At 40.0% G+C, this 24,140-nt stretch overlaps 1 protein-coding gene across 1 annotated transcript in view; it reads left to right on the top strand.

The window, feature by feature from the left end:
* Positions 1-24,140, top strand: part of LOC136867016 (myelin regulatory factor) — a 166,302-nt gene that overhangs the window by 32,861 nt on the left and 109,301 nt on the right. The window contains exon 3 of the mRNA XM_068226684.1: positions 17,434-17,527. Coding sequence (XP_068082785.1) covers positions 17,434-17,527 — 94 coding nt within the window. The remainder of the gene's footprint in view (positions 1-17,433; positions 17,528-24,140) is intronic.

The raw sequence follows: 24,140 nt of genomic DNA, 5'->3' as shown, positions 1-24,140 counted from the left end.
TAGTCTGGTTATGTGCGGAACCTGAAATGTTCGGCCATTTATTCAAAATTAATTATCAAAATAATGCCCCAACAATGTCTTCCATGAGGGTGCTGCGTACAAGGGACGCTTAGCGTGTTATATAATGCAACGATTGCGTATTCTTCCACACGTTAATATATTATAAAGAATTAGAATTTTGGCGGATGTCTATAATTAAATCATATCACATCCCGAGGTTTCCCATATTAAATATTATGCATGTCTCGAAATCTCATCATAATAATGCGATTCGCGAGCTGGCAACATCGTGTTCGGCCATTTTTTCAACGGGTGACGGTATCATTATCGATTTTTCTGGCTTGAGATTTTTTCCCTCTCTCTCTATCTGTGTATCCTTTTAGTTAAGACGGAGTGGTGTTTAGCAGGTTACAAAGGTTGTGTAAGCATGTGCAACCTAATGCAACTTTTTGTAACAAGTACGAGGGAGCTTTACAAAGGTTTTTCACTGCCAAATAATTAATAAATAAATATGTACATGACCGATAAGGTCACAGTACATCTCCTGAGTAGAAATAAAAGCAATAAATAAGATTAAAACGCTAGCTAATCAGCGATTTCGCGTGTGTCGAAATGAATATTCCCAATAAGGCTCTGTAATAATCTGCACCAGCCGTTCGACCTGTTGTGGGCAAGGTGTATATTATAAAAAACTGCAATACTACTACCTTAGAATTTTAAAACACCGCTTCAGTTTGGCTGATGATTCATAATTAGCTGCTTATTAATGGGTGGTCAACCGAGCGAATTGGCTACGTGGTTTGGATCATGTAACTGTGAGCTTACATTTGGGATATAGTGGATTAGAACCCCACTGTTGGCTACCCTGAGGATAGGTTTTCGTGGTTTCCCATTTTAACACCAGTCATATTCTGGGACTGTACCATAATAAAGGCCACGGTCGCTTCCTCCCCAGTCCTAGCCTTTTCCCATTCAGTCATCCCCGTAAGACTTGTCTGGAGGGTTCGAAGCGCTGTCGACAGCGCTGAAGATGATTTTCCGTGGTTTCCCATTTTCACACCAGGAGAATTCTGGCTCTGTGCCTTAATTAAGGTCACGGTCGCTTCCTCCCCAGTCCTAGCCTTTTCCCATTCAGTCGTCCCAGTAAGACTTGTCTGGAGGGTTCGAAGCGCTGTCGACAGCGTTGAAGATGATTTTCCGTGGTTTCCCATTTTCACACCAGGAGAATTCTGGCTCTGTGCCTTAATTAAGGTCACGGTCGCTTCCGCCACTCCCAGCCCTTTCCTATCTCATCGTCGCCATAAGACCTATCTGTTTCGGTGCGAAGTAAAACAAACAGCAGAAAATATGAGTGGGCAATGAATAATTGTTCATTTAAAATTATTATAAGAAGATATACTAGTGTCCGGTTCCGGTTCAGAGGGTCCCGGGTTCGATTCCCGGCCGGGTCGGGGATTTTAATCGTCTCTGATTAATTCTTCTAGCCCGGGGACTGGGTGTTTGTGTTTGTCCCAACACTTTCCTCTTCGTTTTCACACAACACACTGCACTACCAACCAGCACAGAAACACGCAACAGTGCTTACATCCCTTCATATAGGGTTGGCGTCAGGAAGGGCATCCGGCCGTAAAACAGGGCCAAATCCACATGTGCGACACAGTTCGCACCCGCGACCCCACAGGTGTGGGATAAGCGGTAGAAAAAGAAAAAGAAGATACTAGTGTCCGGTTCCCTGTCTGAATGGTCAGCATACTGGTCTTCTGTCCCGAGTTCGATTCTCGACCGGGTCGGGTATTTCAACTGTAAATTATTAATTTCTTAATTTTTCTGGCTCTGGGCCTCTCTCTGTGTGTGTGTGTGTGTGTGTGTGTGTGTGTGTGTGTGTGTGTGTGTGTGTGTGTGTGTGTGTGTGTGTGTGTGTGTGTGTGTGTGTGTGTGTGTGTGTGTGTGTGTGTGTGTGTGTGTTCGTCTTAATACGCTTATTTTCATTCTCCTACAACACACTACTAACGACTACAGAAACACGCAATAGTGAGTACATCTGTCCACTTAGCATCGGCGTCAGGAAGGGCATTCGGATGTAAAACTGGATCAAATACAGATCAAGTGCTACACTCCCAAAATTGGGGGAAAGGTCAGAAAGAAAATAATAAAAGCTGACAGTCTCCGTATATAGTCATTATTATTTTATACATTCTCCATAATTGAATTCTATAAAATATCAGTGAAGTGGACTTAGGTCTACCTTCCCCGCTTATCACAGCCCTAATATATCTCTGAATATGTTTATTCTTTAAGTGGTTCTTTAACTCTTTAATGTAAACATCGGTCGCAAAGGCTCAAAGTCTCATGAAAATTAAAATCCACAGCCTGTTTCCAGTCATTCGACCGCGTCAGGAATGGAATGAATGAAGCCCCATCTAGCGGCGAGGATAGGAATTGTACCGGCTGCCGAAGCCTGTCTCAGTCCTCTGGGGCAATGATTAATGACAGATGAAATGAAATTATTTTGGAGAGTATTGCTGGAATGAAATATGACGGGGAAAACCGGAGTACCCGAAGATAAACCTGTCCTGCCTCCGCTTTGTCCAGCACAAATCTCACATGGACTGACCGAGATTTGAACCACGGAACCCAGCGGTGAGAGGACAGAGCCACAGAGGCTCATAGCCAAAGTCTCATACCGGTTTAAATATTTTTGCTTGTGACATCTCTACGCACACATTAGCAAGAAATTCCATGTATTTTTATACACTGTCGAAAGTAGTTTTTCTTGAATTCGAAAGGCAACAGTTTTAATATGATAGACTTCAAATTTGGCACACATGTGCACTCATATAGCATTCATCATTTGTAGTATGTATTTTAAGAACAGTCTGTAACTTTCGCAAATATACATATAAATATACTGATAAAGTCTTAAAGATCGATATTTTTATGATACCATACCATCATGATGTCACATTATTTCAAATATAGAGATTACTCTTAAACCAGAAATAATGGTGCAATTTATTTTTTTCTAGCAAAGCAAAGCAAAGTCACCTCCGTACAGGCTATGAAGGCCCTTGGAGGAGTGGAAGGTAAAGGTTTCCACCATTGTTAACCTCGGCACGTGATGGGGTAGAGTGGTTAGCTCTACGCCCGGCCGCCTTTGCCCCTAGGAATTAACCTGGTACTCATTTTTGGAGGGCCATATGCACCTCCGGAAGTGGAAATCTCGTTTCTTAAATTTTACGACTTCCTAACGGGGATTCGAACCTACGTCCTTCCGGGCGAACCGAGCACGCCTTTACCGCCTCGGCCAGGCAGCCCCTAATTTATTTTTTCTACAATTTATTAACTTCTCTAGCGTATATAACTAAGTTTCAAAATAATAAACTAACATTTGTTGCACGTAAATATTTTGAAATGGACCAACATGTCAGATGTCGTGATTTCGGAAATATTCTTATTTTGGTATTTAATTCTTTCTAATTAGAGCCGTAGTAAGCACGTGGTAAAATTTCATGTACTGTAGATAGGACTAAATCATTAGAAAATACATTATTTCGGTAAGGTCTCTCTTTAATTAGATTTACCGGCTGGTAAACGAACTTCTGTGTGACAAAATCCCGGCACCTCGGAGTCTCTGAATAACTGTAAAGTATTTTGTGGGACGTAAAACCAATAAAAGTATTTTCTCTATCCTCGCCCTTTCCCAATCCATAATAATCTCCCATACCAACCTTAGCTCTGAGGGACAATGAACACTCAAAGAAACATAATTATCCAGCGGTAAAATGAAATGTCGTATGGCTTTTAGTGCCGGGAGATCCCAGGACGGGTTCGGCTCGCTAGGTGCAGGTCTTTTTATTGACGGCCGTAGGCGACCTGCGCGTCGTGATGAGTAAGAAAGAAGTAATGATGAAGACGACACATAAATCCAGTTCCTAAGCCAGCGGAATTAACCAATTATGGTTAAAATTCCCGGACCTGCCGGGAATCAAACCCGGGACCCCTGTGACCAAGGCCCAGCACACTAACAATTTATCCATGAAGCCGGACTATCTATCGGTGACTTTCTATTAAACTTCCCCCAGTCGGTGCGTAACTGGTGTTTATTACGACTTTATTAGATAGTCTCTTCGTGCAGTTAGCGTCTGTCGCATATAGGACTACTTTCATCTTAATGATACCTAGCAAGCAATTATATTGTGTAACACGTGCACACCACTGTTTTTATTCATCTCGAAGTGAGTGAACTGCTTTGTATCGGTGTGTTCAGCGGTCAACCTGGAGTAGTAGTAGTACAGTACTTCCGGGGGGAGGGGTGAGGAGTGAGCAAACCGGCCGACATTGAACCTGCTACACATGCTACAAGTGTTTTACATAACGTGCTGAGCTGACCATGCAATTCATAAACGAGAACATTTTTCTAAGGAAAGGAAAGGTGAATGAACGAAGGGACAAGTGTAGGAAGAGAGGACCGGACAGTTAGAAAGTAGGCACCGGGACTGAGCAGCTACCAACCGCACCACACTACTTTCTACTGTCCGATCCAGTCGTTTGAAAATGGGACGTAATGGAACTTGTTTTCGAGACTTGATTTCTTGATCATTTCGCATTTCTGGATGGAGAGAACGACCTCCAAAAGAATCGCCTTGTCAAGGTTGACTTCCCGAAGAATTTGATGGCAGACAGGTGAGTCTCTTTTACACCATTAGCTCACGGAGAAGTTGTGTATAATAATAATAATAATAATAATAATAATAATAATAATAATAATAATAATAATAATAATAATAATAAATAATTAATATTTAAGGCTCCTTCGATTATATTTGAGTTTAAGAGTATCCGAGTGTTGATAAGCAAGTGGAGTAAATCTATCGAATCAGATCCCTCACATAAAAGAGTTCTTAATTTCCAAACCACTGAACCGGATTCGATTCCATTGATACAGAAGGCAAAGACCTCAACCATGCTAAACTGCCAGTCTGAGATTATTCAGATTGACTTGCTCAATACAGTACTAATCTTATTACTGCGTTGTGCTATCACTCTACGTTTGTGCTTCTTACTTATTTCTGGGCTGAAATTTGAAATATGTCAGAATTGATAGGGAAAGTTTAGAAATCTCCTGTTCTGTCTGCATCCTGTCCCAGTTTACTCGAGCCGGGCTATGGTTGTTGGGATGTAACGAACGTAGCGCCTAGCGGACCCGACCAGCTAGCTCCATCTGACCAGCAAGGTTCCTAAAGCCCGACTGGTACGTACCGCGCATGCTCTCAGCTGAAAATAGTCAGAGAAAAATTCTACTTTAGACATTTTTACTGTTGATAGTAGGTTATCAGGCCTACATTCATGTGGCACAACGGGATGGTTCGGTAAGAGTTCAGAATCTTTCGCATTTCCAGTTTTTCAGAAGAGACTCCTCTTGGTGAAGTTTTAACAAACATTATTATTATTATTATTATTATTATTATTATTATTATTATTATTATTTGTGGCTCAGACGGTTGAGGCGCTGGCCTTCTGACCCGCAACTTGGCAGGTTCGATCCTGGCTCAGTCCGGTGGGATTTGAAGGTGCTCACCCTCGTGTCGGTAGATTTACTGGCACGTAAAATAACTCCTGTGGGACAAAATTCCGGCACATAGGCATATCCGAAAACAATAACATTATTATTAATTTATTTTTTTAATTCTTTGAACTCTCCCAAAGACAAAATACTGTATGTCTATTTCTCGCGGAAAATGTCAGATAATTTATTGGTATAGATGCTTCTTATTGACTAGCTTAGTACTGCAAACGATTTCGTTGCTGTTCTTGCTTTTAACAATTATTTGTTTTAGCAACCGTTCAACTAGATTGCATATCATATTGACTTCTCTTGTTCACAACATTCCGTAGTTTTCCGAATAAATTATATTGCAAAAGTCATAACAATTATTTTCACGGAGTTCTGTATTTAGTTTAACAACATTGCATAGGATAAGACGAGGCAACATGTGCACATTAAGGAAATAACTGTATTTTAAGAATTAACACTCAGCTAAAACTAAAATCTTTTCCATGAATGTTATATTCGATGCAGTATATTGAAAATAACTTCAAATAGTCAACTTTGTTACAAATTTACGAAAGTGATTTTTTTAAAATTGTTGCAAGGGACGAATTTGCCCCACACCTAGGGGACAACTACAGCACCAAAATGATATTGCTCGTTGCTATAAGACTTATCTGTGTCGGTGCGACATAAAACAAATAGCAAAAAAGTAATAATAATATTGCATTAAATTCAGACATACTTGTGAAAATGAATGTGTAACACGGCGGTAAATAATTGTAAAAATTAAGACACAAGTATATAACTGAAAATACAATTTTATTTAAACTCATCACTTACTTCTTGAAGTTCTCAAAAATCCTAACATCTACACAAATCATATGCAAAATGTTCCCTTCGATTGTCAACGTCTGTGCATAATTCGTGTGTCCACCGTTGTACTCTCTTCACTATTCTTACATATCCCCGTCCCCCGTTTCATTACATGCAGAGAGTTTCATCTGCTTCTTTTTTTTTCATATTGGGATTTGGTTTCAGAAATATCGGGATTTTTCTAATTGAGTTTCCGCTTGGTAAATCTACGTATTTTTACTTCATTTTGAGTAGCTTGTTTTTCAGAACTTATTTTTGTTGTTTTCGACCACTTCTGAAAGTACATCCTGTTGTCGGTTTAGGAAGAGATATATCAGTGACATTCTGGCAGCAACACATTCGTGTGTCTTTTAAAAGGATGTTCTAAATTATTTGCCTCAGAGAATTCGAAGGCTAGTCTTCTGAAATGGGTGCCTTACATGAATTGCAAATTCTCAGTTTTTTCTCCGTATTTGGGGTGATCACTCGCTTAAACCGGCCTTTGTCATTGGCCTGGCTGTCGAAAGCTTCTGTCCATCCAGTATTCGAGAGTTGTTCTAGATACTTCATATTTCTTAAACAGAGAAGTTTTGTTCCCGAATTTAAACCTAATTTTACGAGTGATAAAATGATGGATACCCCACGAATTAAGTCTACCTGAAAGGACGGTCCATATTCTTACGGAGTTTCATAATTTGCCATATTCTATGATGTGTCCGAGCTACATTGTTTCCAAAATCCACGATAAACCTATGGAAAATATAACTTTTCACTTTGCTGTGTTGTAGAATTTTAACCTAGGAAATTACTGTTTGATTCCCATGTCTATAACCGAGAGTTTACAATGCATCGAGCCTCTTACTCCGCTGCCTTTTTCTGTATGAAAGTACAGTAAACAATCCCTAGTGGAGGTGGTTTGGGCGGCAGAGCAGCGCCTTAGGCCACTATTATCTTAATAGCCCTGTAATAGCGGTCATTCTGCCCGTTTACTAGGCGGTGGATCGCTGTGGTGTAGTTTCTCTGCGCGCCACGCGACTGCTCCACTCAGCACACTGATGAAAGCCAAGCCAGACCACCAATTCGTGAGCCTGCCGCTTGCTGTGCTGAGGCAGCAGTTTTGTACGATGGACCGAAAGAGTAGATTAGCAAATATAATTTCACAGAAACACTTTTCATATATGAAACAATATTACCAACTACTATAGTTGGACTAATTAACATAACATTACAGTATTTCAAGAAGAACGATGCTCAATGAGCAAGAAGTATGTTGTATGTGACTTACTTCACTTTAAAATCACTTTATTTCAATGGAAACATGGAGCGGAAATTCTTAACTAGCTGAGCAAGTCGGCTACCTGGTACAAGATGTGGGCTTGCATTCTGAAAATGGTTGGTTCGAGCTCCATCGTTGGCAGTCCTGAAGATTCTTTACCGTCGTTTCATTTTACATCTGGGGCTGTAGTCTTAATTAAGGGCACGTCAGCTACCTTCTAAGTCCTAGCCGTTTCCTATATCATCGCTTCTCAAAATCTATGTCTCGGTTCAGCGTTAAATAGTAGAGAAAACGGGTTCTCGCAAGCGTAATAATAATAATATTAATAATAATAATAATAATAATAATAATAATAATAATAATAATAATAATAATAATAATAATCTCGCAGACACGGTAGTATCGCGTGGTACCCTTCCTCCCGTTTGTCTCGCGTTCGATTCCGGATCCTGACACGAATTCAAGACATTTAGGATCTAGAATGAGGTACACTTTGGTATCTCGATTGTTCAGGGAAATGACATAATGTTTTCACACTTTATCTCCAATCCAGAAAATATAGAATAAAGCCATTTTCGTCCTAGTCCTAGTCGAGATTAATTACAAATATAGACACCACCATCGCCATTACACATAATTCCAGAGAGACCCCGCTATGCACTAAGAAAGTAATTACACAAGACTGGTATTCTATAGTTATAAACGAAGCAACTACAAAACAGAATTGATCTTAACTTCGTGTTAGGCTATAATTTCTTTATATTGACTTGATTTTTCTGTTAGCTATCTAGTGCACTTTTAGGTGGGGTGTGATAGCCGAGTGAGTCACTGGCTTCTCACCAAGGTGACTGTGGTTCGAATCCCGGTCACTGTATGTGAGTTTTTGAAGTGAATAATCACGTCCCTATGATTCAGATTCAACTTAAAACTGCGAGTCCCGAGGTTGTGATCACGATATCAGTAGTCATGTAGAACTGCAAGCTTGATTGCTCGATATCTTGTTCTTCGTAATACAGTATTTCTATAAGAGAGTATTGAACACTGTGGCTGTTGCAGTGCGAGAAATGTCTAAACTCGCATAAGCCCAAAATACTGGAGGTAAGGAAGGGACTATCATCCGCGATGTAGGTTTGGAGTGCACGATGCACTCGTTACCTTTTATTACCGTTCTCACTAACGAACTCATTTCTGGATGGAATATCGCTTTCCATTGTTAGGTTCATAAGATTAACCCTTGGTGCGCTTGCAGTGCTTTGCTAGAAGGAAATGCCTGCCCAAATCCCCGACCATCTGTGATGTGCTGTCCCGGAAGCAATAAGGGGTCAGCACCCACCCGACAAAACCCGTGGTCGGGCTTGTCGCCCATAGGCGACAATATTGATTCAAAGAGAACAAAGAAAAGAAGCCGAACGGATTTCAAGACGACGATTGGAAAAGGACAAGTAGGGCCTACATACAAATTGGTACATGACAAGAAAGGAAATGGAAATAGTGGAGAAAGTAAAGAGATATATTGCGGCATATTTACAGAATATTGAAGAAATTGGAACTAGATAAAACGAATAAGAGAGATTAGAAAGGGGTCGCGGGGGTGAGTTAAATGAATCAAGGCTGGAACTCGGACTCTGTAATGACATAGCGGGAACGGAAAGAATAATAAGAAGAAGAACACAGAAACTAAAGATTCAAAAATACATTGAAATAAGTACCTAGAAGAGAAAGATACGCAATACGTAGAGGATAGTTATTACAGTCTGAGAAGAGAAGGGAGACTAGGACAAAATATCTTATCACCTATATTAAAATAACTGTAATTTACACAATCTGAAGATGGCTGCTTGATAAACGAAACATATTGCTCTGTCCACTTAATCAAATATTGTAATGTTCGTCTTCTAATATAAAGAAACAGTACTATCATGCTGATGTGCAAGTGATGGAAATTTTATTCGCACACATAGTAACACATTCATCCACACAAGGTCATATCCGTGTGAACAGAGTCTACATGGCTGGTAGTGTACTCCAATAAGAAATACAGGTCGCAAACCTCGCATGGAAACGGTCGAGGAAATTACGTATATTATCCTGTAGAATGGAGTTCCAGGCACGCTCAACCTAGAGGTGCAGTTGAATAAGGTTGGTCATCGGCGTCTAAAACCGGATCATACGATACCCAATCAAAATATCTCATAATTGAAGTTGGGAACAGGTCTGCTTTTAGCACCAGAAGTGTAAACGGAACCAACTGCTACTGTATGATCACAATTAGACCACGAGTATAACTGCCTACAGACAGATTTCTATATATGATTCTACTTTTGATCGTTATGCACCAGCATCCTGTGCTCATGGTAGCGAGATCGAATTCCCGCGCTGTCAATTAGCATTTAAGAACGCTAAATACGAGAGATGAGTGAATAGATTTAAAGGTACGTTAAAGATCCTCATGACAAAATTCCAGTACTACACCATTTCTTCCAAGGGCAATGGTAATTAAAATAAAAGTTAGACATTTGGTATTGCACATTCTCTTCTTAATCATATCATATCTGCCGAAATTCGAGTATTCTTTGTATCACCTGTCCTTGGAAATTTCCTACCACTTGTAATACGAATTCAAAAACTCCATTCACTGTTTGCTTCCCTTTCACATCAGCGAACTCTTCATTTAAAAAACGATGTTAGGCCTCTTTAAACAACAAGCATCATCATCATCATCATCATCATCATCATCATTAAGAACATTGGATTCGTCTGATTTTATGTATGATGTGGAAACAAAGTTCGGAGCACGTTTTAAGTGCACCTATTTACGCATGTTAAGGCCTTTAACTGCCCATATAATTGCATATTGACGGTATTAGTGCATATTTATTGATTTTTGCACTTTCCTGCATATATTAAAGGTTCTTTAAGCATAACATGATAATTTCCAGTATTCGGGAGATAGTAGGTTCGAACCCCACTGTCGGCAGCCCTGAAAATGATTTTCCGTGGTTTCCCATTTTCACACCAGGAAAATGCTGGGGCTGTACCTTAATTAAGGCCACGGCCGCTTCCTTCCCACTCCTAGCCCTTTCCTGTCCCATCATCGCCGTAGGACCTATCTGTGTCGGTGCGACGTAAAACAACTAGCAAAGAAAACGATAATTGAATATTAATATATTGATTTATATTTTATAAATTTTGGCATTTACTGTCCATATACTAAAAGTTTTAAATCATAATACTGTAATATTATCAATTGTTTTCTCTTTATTTTACACTTGGCTTTACGTCGCGCCGACACAGACAGGTCTTACGGCGACCAAGGGACAAGACATAATAATGCTATTTGCTTTACGTCCCACTAACTACTCTTTTACGGTTTTCGGAGACGCCGAGGTGCCGGAATTTAGTCCCACAGGAGTTCTTTTACGTGCCAGTAAATCTACCGACACGAGGCTGACATATTTGAGCACCTTCAAATACCACCGGACTGAGCCAGGATCGAATGCAAGCTCACAGTTACGTTACCCAAACCTCGCGGCCACTTGCTCCGTTTTTCAATTTCTATACAACATACAGTTCTCCATATTAGCGACTTGCAAAGTAATTCGTAATAGATCTCTTCTTCTGACCATGAGTCATCGTACAAAGCTCGCTCGTGCATCGAGGAACAGCGCACAGTGCCTAGTCAGAGATGCTTCCTGAAAGGGGTAACGGTCTGTTCCGTGTGCGTGTTGTATTTCCTACGTAGAATAAAAGTACTAAAAGTGCACTTCTATGACAGTGGGTCCAGAACTGTGGGCTGTTGGGTTCCTTACAGACGGTAAAGTTATTTATAGTCAAACACGCAATAAACAAATTGCATGTGAGAAAAGTTTCAGTTAAGCCAATATTCAACTACGAATCAAAGTCTTGCAGCTAGAAAAATACAGCTCCTCAAAGCAAACATTATTGACACAACAAAACCCCTCTTCATCTAATCTGAAAACTGAATTTTTCAGTGATCTATGCTACGCAGTAATAATGGCAAATATACCGTGGAATTCACTTAGCAATCGCACATTTCGAAATTTCCTAGATAAATATTGCAATCATACCATTCCAGATGAACCTACCCTAAGAGAAACTATCTGGACGACTGTGTCCGTATAACTAACGAAGAAATTCAAGATAATTTGGAAGACTGTCTCATTTGCGGCGTGGTAAATGAAACTATAGGCTCCTGTGGGCAACACGTGGTGAATTCTCTTGTTGGCAAACTCAGTGAAGACGAACCGGAAGCCTTTTATGATTGCTTGTAGAGTCTTAGGGAAAAATAATTATTCAACTATATCTCGTTTCTTGAATCATGCTTACAGAGTAGTATTGTCAGAAGAGGGTAATGAACATAAACTTCTGGTTCTAATTTCAGAAGCTGCAGCTTATATGCTGCGAGATGCTTCATCTCTGAGAATATTTAACTCCCGTTTATTTCCTGTTACTTGTTTTGTGCATGGGCTTCAAAGGAAAAAAGTTATTAAAATTATCAAGATATAATTTTACGAACTACCATACTAGTTGTCTCATAAAAGTACTTTAGATGGTAAAAATGCCATGGAAATTTGTTTTACGGCTCCAGAGATATTGTTTTGTCGTTAGCGCTATCTCAAGTAAGACGTTGCTTCGTAGTTGCCTCACACTTCTCTTGCAGTCGAGTTGTACTCTCCACTAAATTATCTGCATAGTATCCAGTAGCTGACATGGCATCTGCACGCGTTCTTCTCCAGCACCTAGCAAGGTACAGCTTCCCTTGACTTACTATTGTTGCGTACAGGTCTGCTCCAGCTGGTATTTTTAGTCCAATTATAGAGCCTATTCTCATTAAATCGCGTTCATTTAAATACATTTAATAGATCTTATGTTAATATACTGTAGTACGGAAAATCAAGTTTCTTGCGTCTTATTTTTAATTTATCACGAACGTGAAGCAACGTATGCTTCACCAACGCAACTCATACTCGAACGCCTGTTATATATACTACACACATGACAGCTTCGTGTACAGGTTGCCGTACGGAATCTCTCAGGGGTTCGGTAAGTGATCTTGTTTTCGGTCGCGTTTCTCTACAAGATCCAGCGACGGTAGTCGAGTGATTAGTGTGTTGACTTGTTGTACTTATAACCACAGGTTTGTTCCTGTTGGTGCAATTCACATTTCTACTGATATTTAATAACGTAATATGTTATTCCTCCGGTTGCTACCTACTAAATCCAGTATTACGTGCCTCACATGTCCTTTATCCGTGTTATTAAGCTTTTCGTGTTGTTATGAACGCACCGTGCTTTCTTTCCTTATTATTATTATTATTATTATTATTATTATTATTATTATTATTATTCCTTGCTGCTTTAATTCGACAAGAATTCCCAACCGATTTATACGACTAAATGATATTTCATATATTGTTTCATATACCGTACTTTAAAATTGCAGACGACATCGTTGTATTTTATAAACGCCTTCTCCAGCACCTAGCAAGGTACAGCTTCTCTTGACTTACTTTTGCTGCGTACATATCTGCTCCAGATGCGCGTTTAAAAAAATAAAGTGTAGTAATAGGAAAGTAAAAACATAACCCTGTGTTGCATATTCCTTGAGGGTCGGGCTGAGTGGCTCAGACGGTTGAGGCGCTGGATTTCTGAACCCAACTTGACAGGTTCGATCCTATCTCAGTCCGGTGGTATCTGAGGGTTGCTCACATTCGTAAGCCTCGTGTCTGTATATTTACTCGTACATAAAAGAACTCGTGAGAGACCGAATCCCGGTACCTCGGCGTCTCGAAAGTATTTAGTGGGACATAAAAACAATAACAGTATTATTTGCAGTATATTAATTGAGAAATCTCCACGAATCTGATTCTGAGGTTATATGTATTGAAGTTGTCCATTCCATGCTGTAAACAATGGATTCAAAAATGATAATCAACATCGGACTTCTGGAAGGAAAATCAAACTGGAACACTGGAAATATAAAATAAATATTTGTTGGTGAGGAAGTCCCGGAGTATTTGATATTGTCCAAGGTAGGTGAGTGAAACGTAATCCACTTTTAGAAAATGTGACTGTTGTTGAAAGGACTATGCATAAAAATGGATTAGAAGCATTTAAAAATCCTACAAATATGTCCGAGAAAAGAATAATGCGTCTCATACTTACATTATGTAATGTAATGTAATTACATAAATTATTTGACGGTTTTCTGAAGACAATTAAATTATTATTATTATTATTATTATTATTATTATTATTATTATTATTATTATTATTATTATTATTATTATTATTATTATTATTATTGTCACCTTTTAGTTCCATGCTTATCAGCCAACTCCCCGTTCCTTATGTGTACAGTATGAACTACTGACACATCTTCCAAAGGCAAATACGTAAATCACGTAGGTTTTAAAACTATATGAAGACTGGCTGAACCTTCGTCTAATATGTATTCACATCGTTAAATGTAGAGTTCCATAGGTGGGTGATGGTTTATCGCTCAAGGGCAGGTACTGACTCCTCTTTGCTTTTGTCTGTATCATTTCCGTATTGTACGTCTATAAAATCTATTATCCTTAAAATGGATCGTAATAGCCAGTAATGGTCCAGAACCGATCCCCATGTCATTCCGACAAGCATGTTTCTAATGGCCTCGTATGCATGGCATCGCATGTTTCCGAAGTCTCACAGACTTCTCTCTTTATTTGAGTACTAAGGCCGTACACAGTCAGCCCTACCCTCTTGATTTAATTATGAATTTCTAAGACATTTTCAGTGTAAATGTTAAGTAGTGTCGTATTTTCTTCTTTGTTTTACACTGCGAAATTTTCCATCCGAATTACAACTTTACTTCTTATCAAATTCAACAAGCCCTGGGAGTATCGCATTATTAAGATTCCGGGGAAATGCTAAAATGTGTGAACGTTATGAATTCTTATCTCATCCGTGCTAAAATGTGAAATTTCAATTATTTGGATATAGGTAAGAATATCTGTGGAGTCAAAAAACGCAGTGAAACGTCACTATGGATATAATGTCCGGCTCGTTGGCTGAACGGTCAGCGTACTGGCCTTCGGTTCAGAGGCTCCCGGGTTCGATTCCTGGCCGGGTCGGGGATTTTAACCTTAATTGGTTCATTCCAATGGCACGGGGGCTGGGTATATGTGTTGTCTTCATCATCATTTCATCCTCATCACGACGCGCAGGTCGCCTACGGGAGTCAAATAGAAAGACCTGCACCTGGCGAGCCGAACCCGTCCTGGGATATCCCGGCACTAAAAGCCATACGACATTTCATTTCATTTCATGGATGTAATATACCGTATATTGCCGTGGGCAAGTATGAATGTATGTCCCACCCTTGTCCCCTTTCTCTATGGGGTCGTGTATGAAGTGAGATACATCTTTGTAGCGAGATTATAATGCCCTTCCTGACGTCAACCTCATCAGAGGTGTTAATGAAATGAAGTGAATGATGTGATGTGTGATAACAGAAAGGGAGAGGGTGAAACCCGGTGCCGACACATGGCCTAATCCTGCTCAATAGCAGCAAGACCTCTGCTCAAGGCTTAACATATCCGTCCGGCGAATGAATCACTATCAACAGCGTCATATGCCCTCACTCGAAATGAAAACTGTGAGGTTTGGAAATGAATCCAGGCTTTGGCACGCACTCTAGTGAACCACCACTTCTCCTACCCTGCCGGCCAACATTCTGATGGTGAAAATGTTTTCGACCAACGGAACTCACACCGGCTACCCACGGTGTCAGACCATATGGACTTAACGTCTTAACCACTATGGCTACCAGGTAGGCTCGTGGACAAGGTAGAGAAACTTATGTTCATAAACTGTAATCTCTACTTGAGAGCCGAGCAAGTTGGCTGCGTGGTGCGCATCACGTAGCTCTATGCTTGTATTCGGGAGATGATGGGTTCGAACCCCACAACCAGCAGCCATGAAGATGATTTCCCGTGATTTCCCACTTTCATTCCGGGAAAATATTGCCTGAGTTTGTACCATAATTAAGGCCATGGGCCCTTCCTTCCCACTCCTAGCCATTTCTTGTCCCATCCTCACCGAAAAACTTTCTGAGTAAGTGCGACCTTAAACCACTAGAAATAGTAAACTATTTGAGAAACGTATTCCCGGTGAAAACGCACTCGAACTATTTGCGGTTTGAATTTGTCATATGTTGCATTGAAATAAATTTCTGCGGGTGAGATAATGTCTTCTTTATATATATATTTCCATATTAAGTCAGAAATAGTCCTACGTACTTTAGTACGTTTTAAGAAGCAAGTTCTTTTGCTTTCCATTTCATTAACGTTTTGTAGTATTTTACAATGAAGTTCCTCAATTAATTACGGTGCTCTAACACAGTTATGGCTATAACTTGTTGCGCTGAATAAAGTTGTTCAAATAACAGACAAATTGATTATTTTTTTCCTTCCATATCTTATTACAGAACGGATTGTGAATTTTCCACTTCTCCATATTTTTCTCTCAGTCTTTGTAATGTACTTGTTAAAGTGTTTGAGATATTTCGCGACCAGATACTTTGACATTGCCAAAAGTTACAGCACATATTTTCTTCCTTGCATAGTTAATAGAAATTGGTGCTACTACTCATATTGCTGTGTAACTAGAGTATTAGAAATATTTATGGAGATCTATTAAATATTCTGACTTATAAATGAACATGTAAGTTATAGTAATTGTTAAACAACACGGATATTCTGTGATCAAAGGGTTCAAAACTTCATATACTCTGATATCTTGAAAGCGGTAGTGGTAGTAGTGGTGATTATTATTTTTAAGAGAAAGTGCAACTTGGCAGCCATCCTCTTGAGAGACATACTACAAGTATTAAAGTGTTTGCACCTCTCCTTGTCGTTTTGCATGTCTGGCCATATAATACTTAATTGATACGTGGCAAAAATACCAGTTACATTCATAGTTATTTTCTTCGACCACTTATTTCTTTGTGGAATATTCGCCACTGTTCACACCGTTCACACCACGTTTTTGTGTCTAAAACTGTGCCCCTCACCAGGAAGTACATCACTATATATCACCTTCCAGACTTTTTTCTGTGGCCTTGTCGCTCTATGCCAACGGCCGTAGCCGTGTTGAAACACCGGATCCCGTGAGATCTCCGAAGTTAAGCAACATTGGGCGTGGTCAGGAGTTGGATGGGTTGCCACGTGCTGTTGGTGGGGGGTAAGGGAATGGAGGAGCGGAAAGGAACTGGCCACCCTACCGCACGTAAACTCCGGCTCAGGAACACCTCTGCGGAGGTTCGGACCTGCCTTCGGGCAGAATAACCCTTAACTTTTTTTTTTGCTAGTTCTTTTACGTCGCACCGACACAGATAGGTCTTATGGCGACGATGGGACAGGAAAGGGCTAGGAGTGGGAAGGAAGCGGCCGTGGCCTTAATTAAGGTACAGCCCCAGCATTTGCTGGTGTGAAAATGGGAAACCACGGAAAACTATTTTCAGGGCTATAACCCTTACCCTTACCCCTTGTCGCTCTAAGGGACTTGCTGTATATCCACTTCTCAAATGCTTCAGTTTGACCGATTTCTACATTATTAGGCGTTTAATGTAGATCACATCCATGTTATAGGAACAGCTACCCTGCATTTCACGTTATTAGTTGTTTGATTGAAACAGAGATACACTCTGAGTCTCAAAATCTTGAAAGTAAATGTGTTTGTCTTGTTGCAGGCCGGAGCGACTTCGTAGGCGGGATCGACAATGAAGCACTGGACTTCAGTCAGTTGGAGGACTTCATCAACGACGAGAATGATACCAGCAACAAGTGAGTACTAACCCAAAATCGTCGATTCGATTGAAATTCTATGTAAATGTTCGGCTAGATCTCTTTGGTACACTGGACGAAAATTACGACTGAAGCGTTGATAGTAAGCACTTTCAATATTCGTGCCAGCTAACCAACTAATATGGTCGGATTACTTGAATGTCCTTCCTTGATGGATGACCAGTAGTTCCTGCACGCGGTCTAAGATGGGTAAGCTGAGCACACAAAGGAAACTAAATAACCAAGTTCTGTTAAACCACTACATGAATGAATCAGCTAGTGCGATTATTGTCATTGTCTTTGCCATTTGTTTTACGTCACACCCACACGGATTGATCTTAAGCGGCGATAGGATAGGACAGGGAAGGAAACGACCATGGCCTTAATTAAGGTACAGTCCCTGGTATGAAAGTGGGAAGCTGTCTTCAGGGTTGCCGAAAGTGGGGTTCGAACCCACTATTTCCTGAATTAAAACTCACAGTGATGTGACCCAAACCATGTAGCCAGCTCGCTCAGTTTAATATTTATTTACCTAGCCTCATAAACATGTATAATTACCGTTATGAACAGCTAAAATTAATACATTAAATACCGATTAGCTTATTGAATATTTTATCAGCTTATGCTAGGTATTTCGGAAACATTTCTTGTGAGTACCAAGATTAGTTGCCGATTAGCACAAGCAAGGAAGACCTTTCTTAAGAAAAGAAATTTGATCAATTCGAACATTGATATAGGAATTAGAAAGACGTTTTAGGCGACTTTCGTCCGGGGCGTGACATTGTATGGAAGTGATGATAACGAGCTCAGAATGAAAGAGAATAGAAGCTTGTGGAATGTAATGTTACACAAGAATGCTGAAGGCGAGATGGGTAGATCGAATCACAAATGAAATACTGAATCGAACTGGTGAAAGGAGAACGATTTGGCGAAATTTGGCCAGAACAAGAGACAGAATGATAGGGTACATCTTAAGACACCAGACACTTAGTTTTTGAGGGAAGTGTAGGTATGAATATGGCAAACAGATTAGAGTAAATGTAGAATGTAGTAGTTACGTAGAAATGAAAATGTTAATACAGGATAGGATGGCATGGAGAGCTGCATCAAACAAGACTGCGTACTATAATTATAATTTCGTGTGGCTATTTCTAGCCGGGTACAGCCCTTGTAAGGCAGACCCTCCGATGAGGGTGGGTGGCATCTGCCATCTGTAGGTAACTGCGTGTTATTGTGGTGGAGGATAGTGTTGTGTGTGTTTCAGGGATGTCGGGGACAGCACAAACACCCAGTCCCCAAGCCATTTAAGGTTAAAATCTCCGACCCACCCGGGAATCGAACCCGGGACCCCTGTGACCAAAGGCCAGGACGCTAACCATTTAGCCATGGAGCTGGACATCTGCGTACTAATCTAATGCCAGTCAGGAAGATCGTAGACAGAGGTCACCGCGTAGTGTTTAGCAAACCATCCGCTCGAGTTACAGGCGTGAACGATAGTACGTTATCCGTCGCACATAGAAAAGACGTACTTTACGTTAATGGATCATATACTGAAGAACAAGGGAAAATTGCTCGAACTGAAGATACGCAAAAAGGGTGCATTATGGACTGGCACTTTCAATTGAGACATCTCAACAGCGAATCTACGTGAAGCAGTGAAGAATAAAAGGATAGATGGAATTGAAGTCATCGAAAATGAGGATTTTTAATGTGAGATTTGTTTCCAAGGAAAAATGGCTCCGATATTTGTGGCTCTATGAGAGTTTCCTCAACTAAAAACGCGCGTTACTCCGTCATATTCGTCGTCGATGTAATTGGATGGTGCGAAGTGAAGTTTCTTCGTCAGAAAAATAAAGTCGTTAATGAGTTTCAGGACTTCAGAAAATATTTGGAAACACAGAAAAAATGCGAAGGTAAACATTTTACAACCTGATAACGGTACGGTCTACGTAAATTCCCAGTTCGATGCACTGTCGAAGAACTCCGAGATTCTACGACGCCTGACAATTCCGCGTAACCTGGAACAACATGGGGTAGCGAAACGTAAACGTCGTACACTTGTTGAGATGGCCAGATGCAGTTCGAACTTTCTCCGTCTTTTTGGGCAGAGACTGTTGTAACAGAGATTTATTAAAAGGTGATTTCATCTCGATTATTATTAGAGTAATTGGTGTTGCTCACTGTACACAAATAATATATGTCTTAGGTTTTAAATAAGTCGTGTTGTCTTGAAAAAGTACGCCTTAAGGAATTTTTGACAGATGACAAAAATATTAATTTCTCTGAAACCTTTTGACATACGAAGTTAAAATTTCAAATGATATCCTACTGTAGGTGTTAAATAACAGAAAGTTTGAATGACCCCTCAGGGAGTTAAATGGGGGTTACGATCCGGAAACAAAAATATTCCGAAACCATTTAACGTACGAAAACAAAATTTCAAATAGTGGTATATATTTCAAATCCTAGGTGTGAAATATGAAATATTTAAAATGTTAACGCCAATAACAACCTTCTGAAATTATTAATCCCTCCAAAACCGTTTTACATACGAAGTTGTAATTTTACAAGTAGGGTGTTCTTGTTAGTCCTTGACATAAACTTCAAAATGTTTCTCCCCTGAAGGTTTTAGATGGAGGTTGACTCCGAAAATTACAATATTCATTCTTCTGAAATCGTTTCACGTAAGAATTTGCAATTTTACACCAAGGTTGGTCTTCTATATCCTAGATGTTAAATAATAAATATTTTTAAAACATTCTAATCCTTCAATACTGTTCGACGTACGAAGTCAAAATTTCACAGGTTTGTCGCTTCTACGTCCTAGATGTTAAATAAGATGGGGTTTTAAAACATCCCAATTCTGTGGAATTCAAATGAATGTTATGTCCGAAAATAATCATTCCTCCAAAACTGTTTGACGTACGATCTGAGGATGTTTTTTTACAAGCTCAGTCGACAGTGGACTCTCCAAATTTAAAATTTTGAATGATAACTTTCAGTTAAAACCGTAGCAAAGCACAGTTGTCTTGATAGTATGATAAAAAAAAATTAAGCCTACCGTCCGTAAATCAATCCATGATGACGGTATGACCCTTTGTCGAAAAGAAAAGAAAAAAGCTTGAACACTCCCGTACTACACCGTGCGATTTACACATCGAATGCAATAACGTGGATACTGGGATAATATGAAGTCAGGTTTTACTGCATGAGCACCTTTTACATGGCGTGGCTCGGGCTTTGAAGCCTGAAAAGATCTGTCAACGATTGTTTTTCATATACCGGTACATACAATGAAACTAAGATGTATAAAGTAAATAAGTTACAAATGAAACACTATGCTTGTGAATGTTAACGCCAATAACAACCTTCTGAAATTAAAGTAGACCGAGTGACTTGGCCGTGCGGTGAGCTTGCATTGAGAAGATGGTGGGTTCGAATGCCACCGTCGGCTGCCCTGTAGATGGTTGTCTGTGGGTTTCTATATTCACACCAGGCAAATGCTTCGGATTTACCTTAATTAAGGCCACGGCCACTTCGTTCTCAATCATAGCCTTTTCCCTTCCTGGCGTCGTGAAAAACCTTCAATGATTTAGTGCGATGTTAAACCGATAGAAAAAATGAAAAAGTAATTAAAGTAGACCTCAAGATCAATCTAGAAAGATATAATTCATTGATTTCAGTCGTTAACCCAATAACAGAAAGAAATATAAATATTTCATAATTATAAAAGAAATAAACTTATGGTGCAACAGTCGATCAGAGCCTTGATCTACCAAGACGATTTAGTGCCCAGAAATATGACCTGCACATATTGGAGTGCCACGTGTGAGCGTGACGACATCCTCTTGGCAGGTATTGCATATGTATAATCCCAGAAAACCTTGATCCTGAAAGAAAAATCCCTTTCAGGTATGCATTTTTTTTTTGCAATTGGCTTTACGTCGCACCGATACGGATAGGTCTTATGGCGACAATGGGATAGGAAAGGCCTGGTGTGAAAATGGGAAACCACGGAAAACCATCTTCAAGGCTGCTGACAGTGGGGTTCGAACCCACTATCTCCTGGATGCAAGCTCACAACTCGCCCGATCGCTTCAGATATGCAGACGAATGGTAGAAAAACTAATGTTGACCAGTGCTGATCAATGGTGTAGAGATGTGGGCTATCGGGGCTAAGTCCTTGACACGAATCGAAACTTTTGAAATGTTGGATGAACAGAAAAAAATGCTGAGAATTTCATAGAACGTGCTGAGTGAAGTATTAGAGAGCAAAAGATCGAGCCGGAACTACTCGCTGTGATTAAACTGCAATACTGCATGTGAGGAATACCAACCGTTATAAAAAGGGGGGGCGGGGGAATTGAAGGCCGGTATGGAGATAGGCGTAGAGAGAAGTCTAGTTAGATAGCGTCAACGCTCAGCAGCTGTTATTTCTGGCCATCCGGAAGTACGGACAAGGCACATGGAGGAGGAGAAGAAGAAGAGATAGATTGAAACAGTGACTAACACACTCAACCTATTGTATATTATTGAGAAAACCATGAGTCACAAGTCACAATAGAAACGAAACTTCTTGATACATTTAACGAATTCTGTTTACCTTGTATTACATGTCCTCTCCAAATTTTAGCGTGCTTGCTCATTACCCCAAGCTATATACTTTTCGGTTGCTTAGCAGTAATTAAAACCACACGTGTGTAAGTGTCGTGAAACATTCTACCCCAAATTAGTTTTGAACTTGTTCGTTTCAACCTGTTGTTCTAGCGCACGCACTCTTAGTGTTTCTTCGCGTGTATTGGTTTCCATTTTCTTCTAAGCTTATTGAATGCACTTGTTCCTTCATTCGTTCCAGAAGTTCTTAGACATTCACGAGCTCTCGAAGGCTTCAAAAATATGTTAGACATTGTAACAAGACTGAATAGTTTAAGGGACAATTTGAGGAGAGGAGAAATTTAATTAGTGGGGACTGTGCTGAAATCCTGCAGTCTGATACCTTGAAAAGAAATGCAGAGAGCGTGATATGAAAATTAACATTCTCATGCGATGTTCCTTGGGAAGATATGTAAGAAGATTGATAGCAATTAGGAAATAGAAACTAGAACAGGTGGATCATTTCAACTACTTAGGATGTGTATTACATTCTCTCGTGGTGGTAGTGTACTAATAAGGGACGCCCTTGACCTCGAATGATCTGAACCGTAAGAAAACATGTTTAAAGTATAGATCGTTCATCACAAAAACAGTATCTGTGACTTTTCCGTGCACTGACAAGTATATTTTTTATTAATACAACTTCCCCCATGAGGAGGCTGTCGCAACGACAAAGTATGTCGACTACATACTGTAGTATTTTGTCTTCTAAGTTACTGGTGAGTTTGCTAGTGTGCCAGATAGAAGTATCCATCACAAGGCTCAGGAATAAATATGGAATGAATTTGGAATGTGGCATGATGCATGTAGCTGCAGTACAAATGCGTCTCTTTGAGTGGTCGGTTGCGGGTTATTACAGTGTAAAGTTAGTGCGTTGGCATCATGAGGAAAATTAATCCCGTAAATGTTGTCGACATCAAAATTACGACATGCAGAATATGGAAACGCAATCGGAGTCGAGGATATGGAGTTCGCGAATGTGATATTCTTATAAATAAAGTTGTTCGTGTCTGTTTGTCTGTTTGTTTGTTCCACCATCACGTAGAAACGGCTGGATAGATCTCAACCAAACTTCATATTTAGAGTATACTCACCCCGGGGAAGGTTTCGATATGCATATCATTTTAAAATCTTTGAAAAGACGGGGGTTTTATAGAAAAACCACAACGGTTTTATACTATTATAGGCAAAATATCGAATTTGTCGTATAAGGACGAGACAAAAATCAATTTAATCCTCTTGACGCAAAGAACAAAACTCGGTCAGCCCTACGGGCCCGAAAACCATGTTTTAAGGCCCTAAAACCAACCGTTACGGAGATATTGGCACCACACTACCCCTGTTCTAGGAATCGGATAAAGAAATGAACTGCCGTAACCATGGCAACGTCAGCTCCAGGATTATAGAGCAGTGAGATTATGTATGTACGTTTGGCCATAGCTGCCAACCAAAATTGGTACAAATAAGACTTAATATCTGGAAAAAAATATATACTGTTGTGTAAGGCACTCATAGGACTCCTTTGGGCAGGGATGGAAAGGGGGTGAAGTACGAGTATAAAAATCTTACTATATATAGAAATGGAAGTGTGTGTGTAAATGACACATCTCCAACTAAACCACTGGAGCAATTTCAACCAAACTTGGTACACGTATTACTTACTATCGGGAGACGATCACTGTGGGGGGTAAGCCATCCCTAGCGCCCTTAAGGGAGTGGGTCTAGGGGGGGGGGGGGACGTGTAGTTACAATAATAATCGAGAATAGTGTCGAATTCATAGTTTTCTGGGTCGCTGAGTTGAAAAGTAATACTCTAGAATTTTTTAAAATCCAGCCCCCTTTTAGGTGGGAGCAAAGGGGGGGGGGGTGAAATATAGAAATAATTAAAAACAGTTTCGAATCCATAGATTTCAGGCTCTCTGAGATGAATAGTATTACTCCGGATTTTTTGCAAGTCCAA

Source organism: Anabrus simplex, chromosome 1 (assembly GCF_040414725.1).
Source record: "Anabrus simplex isolate iqAnaSimp1 chromosome 1, ASM4041472v1, whole genome shotgun sequence".
NCBI lineage: Eukaryota > Metazoa > Arthropoda > Insecta > Orthoptera > Tettigoniidae > Anabrus > Anabrus simplex.
This window is presented reverse-complemented; position numbering and strand designations above follow the sequence as displayed.